The sequence below is a fragment of the Metopolophium dirhodum genome, chromosome 1 (assembly GCF_019925205.1).
Source record: "Metopolophium dirhodum isolate CAU chromosome 1, ASM1992520v1, whole genome shotgun sequence".
NCBI classification, from domain to species: Eukaryota; Metazoa; Arthropoda; class Insecta; order Hemiptera; family Aphididae; genus Metopolophium; species Metopolophium dirhodum.
In genome coordinates this window covers 114,640,014-114,643,610 of record NC_083560.1, presented here as the reverse complement: position 1 = coordinate 114,643,610, position 3,597 = coordinate 114,640,014, and the positions used below count along the sequence as shown (strand labels likewise).

Below are 3,597 nucleotides of genomic sequence, written 5' to 3'. Positions count from 1 at the left end.
CTAAATTTAATCTATGTTTCCGATTGAATTTGTAGTAAGACATCAACAAAGTTATATATATTAGCCATTAGGATGGCTAATGTAGAACGACATATTTAGTTTGGAATGAAAACTTTCACAGCTGTTTGTAGTACGGTTGCTGCTAGCTAACGGAAGAAAAAATGAATAAGTTACAGGTAATATAAAAAAAAAAACATATTTTAAAAAAGTTGATATACGATACAATGGAATACAGTCATTATTGATTATGCATAATTTAAAATATAAGTTATTAGTAGGCTCCAGATTTTTATGTTTTTACATATTATTACTGAATGTGTGCAGTTTTATAAGAAAGTTATTTACAGTTAACAATGTAAATTTGAATTAATCGTAGTAATTACAATAGGTTTTTCATATTATAACTATTTGTAATGTTTACAAGAAAAAGTTACAAATAACTACTAACTAGAGAAATAGTTTGAAAATAGTTAGCTAACAAATTAATAATGTTCAAAATAGATCTCATTATTGTTATTCTAAATACATTTCCTAATTTTCAACTACCTAGATTTTAATTCAGAAACTAATAATGCAGTCTGTAGTGGCTAAGCGCTTTGAGGAACATAAATTGTTCAAGTTACAATGTGAAAAACTTGCTCTAGAAATTAAGAAAATTAAATAAAATCTTATTTAAGTACCTATATATTTTGTTTTTTATGCTTATTGTTATTTAGTTAAGTTAAAAAGCTTATAGCCATATAATGTTTATCACACATACCTAAGTGAATACCTATGTTTTTGTTACTTTTATAAATCAGTTGTTTTGTTTGTTTATTATATTATATATTTTTTTTAAATTAAAATTCTTTAATACCTATACATATTTATTAAATATAAATAATGTGATGTTATAGTAAATTGGATTAAGTTTTTGTTACTTTTATGAATAAATAAATGCGTAAATACCATGGATAAATATAATGATTTATTATTTTTTTTTAACTGAAATGCCTTATGATATAAGCTTGTCTTGCTGCAGGTCCTAGTATACTGTGGTCAATTTCTCCAGCAACTTCTCCATCTTCCTCTTCTAAGTCTTCCTCTTCTTCATCACTGTCTGTAGTATATTGATTATATTTTCGAGAGATGTTGTGAAGTAATGCACAAGAAAGAATAATATTTACAGTTGTACCAGGTGCATTAGCAAGACATCTCAAACAAGGAAATTTTCTTTTCCATATTCCAAATGTCCGTTCTATTATATTTCTTGTTCTAATCTGACATTTATTATACTTTCGCTCTGATGGTGTTACAGGGATTCTTAAAGGTGTAAACAAATAAGGTTTACATGCATAACCTATTGAAAGGAAATTAGAAATATTTATTGTATAAATAATCAAATTTAATAGTTTAAAAAAAAAATTAATTACAATCAAAAATATCTCATGACTAAAATTAGCATAACTTTTGAGAGGTAGAAAAACTTATTAATTAATAACTGAACAAAAATTCTCAAGGCTTTTACCTATACATTAAATATAAATTTAAATTATAAGTACATTAAATATATAAATATAATCATACCTCCATCTCCAAGCAATAACACATGGTCAATACTTTCAGAAAAGTATTTGTTTGCATGGCTTCCACTAAATATAAAGCTATCATGATAGCTTCCTGGCCATCTTACAACTATATCTAAAAATTCCATCGATGGTCCACAAACAGCCTAGTATACAGACATACAGTAAGTATAAAAATAACTTTTAAATAAATAATTCTTTATACTTTCTCTGTGATTGGGTTTAAATCCGCTGTTTGATAACTGATAACTAATTAATGCATACCTAAACATTTAAAGAAAAATATCCTTTTCTGTTTCTGAACACTTCTGAATCAGGACCTCCAGGATTTTGTATTTTTATGTGCGTACAATCTATGCATCCACCAATTTCCGGCATCTTGTACATTTGGTAAAATTTTTCTTTTATAATATTCCATTCATCTGCAGTTCTATGGAAATGTACATGATTTTTTACATTACTTGCCAACATTTTACATATATTTTTAATTATTCTTGATACAGTTCCTTGGGTAATTCCTCTTAAGTCACCATTTACAATCTAAAATTTAAATTAACAAAACGTATTTTACAAACAACTGAATGGGACTTGAAATTGGTGCCTACTGAAAGTTTGAAGATGCGTAAAACCGCAGTGTTGTTAAGAGTTGTAGAATAGGTGGGATGGGCAAACCACGATTATTATTGTGATGAATAGTAGTTTATGGCATAATAATATCCATAACTACTTCTTTAGAGAACCTAAATTAAAAAATACATTATTCAATTTGTGTTTAATGTACCTACAGTTGAATCTATGAAAAAGGGTTTATTTCACCGTATAATTATTATAATGTAAAATATTTACAGTAGTACAATAAATTGTTCCTATAACAGATACCTACCTGTATCATTTGTAAAATTGAAGATCAGAAAATAATTCTACAGGGTTTTCTTGATCCCTGATGTACCTTTTAGGTGCATTATCTTCATCAGCAAACTGAGCAAAATCAATTAGTTCGAATATATCATCCATATTAACTATACTTTAGGTAGGACAATTTAATAAAAACAAAAACATAAATCGATGCAAATGGTAGAACGATAATTTTGTGAACAATTTTAACAAATTGATTACATTATTATTTTTATTTTGAAATGATTAAAAAAAAAATAATAGTTTAAGGGATCGTTAAGGATGGTCTATCCACCACTTAACTTTAAGGAAACCTTAAGTGACAGCTATCCCGTAAGTATGACTGTGCAACGCAATTTTAAGGGACTGTGCTTAAGTGACACTTAAATGACTGTGCATACGGGCAAATATGTTTTAACCGGTTAAGAACCGATTACCGGTATTTATAAATACTGACTACCGTTACGCATGAACTATAATAATAATATGTTTAATTTATTTTAGCTACATAAATGATTAAACGTTCGTAGCTACTAATGGTTTAATAAATAATAACTTCTTAAAACTATTCTTAAATCATACTATTTATCTTCGTTTTTTTCCCTAGTCTAAATTCTTGTAACAATAATTCAAATAATTGGTATTCTACATTTCTATTTCCTACCTACCTATAACATAAAATACCGTTGGTTGGTAATGACGGTACTCGATAGTCGATAGTCCCGGTCTCCCTCATAATATACTGTACTAAGAAATCTAAAAATAGCTTGATTCCTATAGCAACACGAATATTGTATTAAGCATACGGGTACAAAGGTGTAGTACAATTTTTTTTTTTTGAAACCGGTAACTGACATTTTTTGGAAGCGGTTATCACTTAACGGTAACCTGTAATTTTGAATATAGTACCGGTAACTGGTTACCCCTAACAACAGGACCAGTATAAAACCGGTAACCGGTATCCAAAAAATTATCCGATTAAATTAATAACGGTTTCAAGCCCTGGTGACAAGTGGGTCACTGTAATGGATGGTGTTAAATTTGAATTCAATGATATAATATCATTGTATAAGAAAAACGATTCTGAGCGAAAACGGTCAGTCAGCCTATGATATTACCAAGTATATTTGATGATATT

General features: G+C 28.0%; 1 protein-coding gene across 1 annotated transcript; it reads right to left on the bottom strand.

Moving 5' to 3' along the window:
• Window positions 1–980: 980 nt before the first annotated feature.
• LOC132951935 (putative nuclease HARBI1) lies at window positions 981–2,579 on the bottom strand. The gene is made up of 4 exons (XM_061024010.1): window positions 2,490–2,579; window positions 1,836–2,105; window positions 1,567–1,711; window positions 981–1,339 (listed from the first exon to the last, which is right to left on the bottom strand). Exons 1-4 carry the CDS (start codon window positions 2,577–2,579, stop codon window positions 981–983), a joined length of 864 nt encoding a protein of 287 aa, XP_060879993.1.
• Window positions 2,580–3,597: the final 1,018 nt, after the last annotated feature.

What these genes read in the sequence shown, in the direction of transcription:
- LOC132951935 (XM_061024010.1), bottom strand. Translation starts at nt 2,579, where the DNA reads ATGGATGATATATTCGAACTAATTGATTTTGCTCAGTTTGCTGATGAA. An exon ending in TCAGGGATCAAGAAAACCCT is followed by an intron (nt 2,106 to 2,489) that starts GTAGAATTATTT and finishes TTTAAATTTTAG; the next exon opens with ATTGTAAATGGTGACTTAAG. An exon ending in AAGGATATTTTTCTTTAAAT is followed by an intron (nt 1,712 to 1,835) that starts GTTTAGGTATGC and finishes TCTGTATACTAG; the next exon opens with GCTGTTTGTGGACCATCGAT.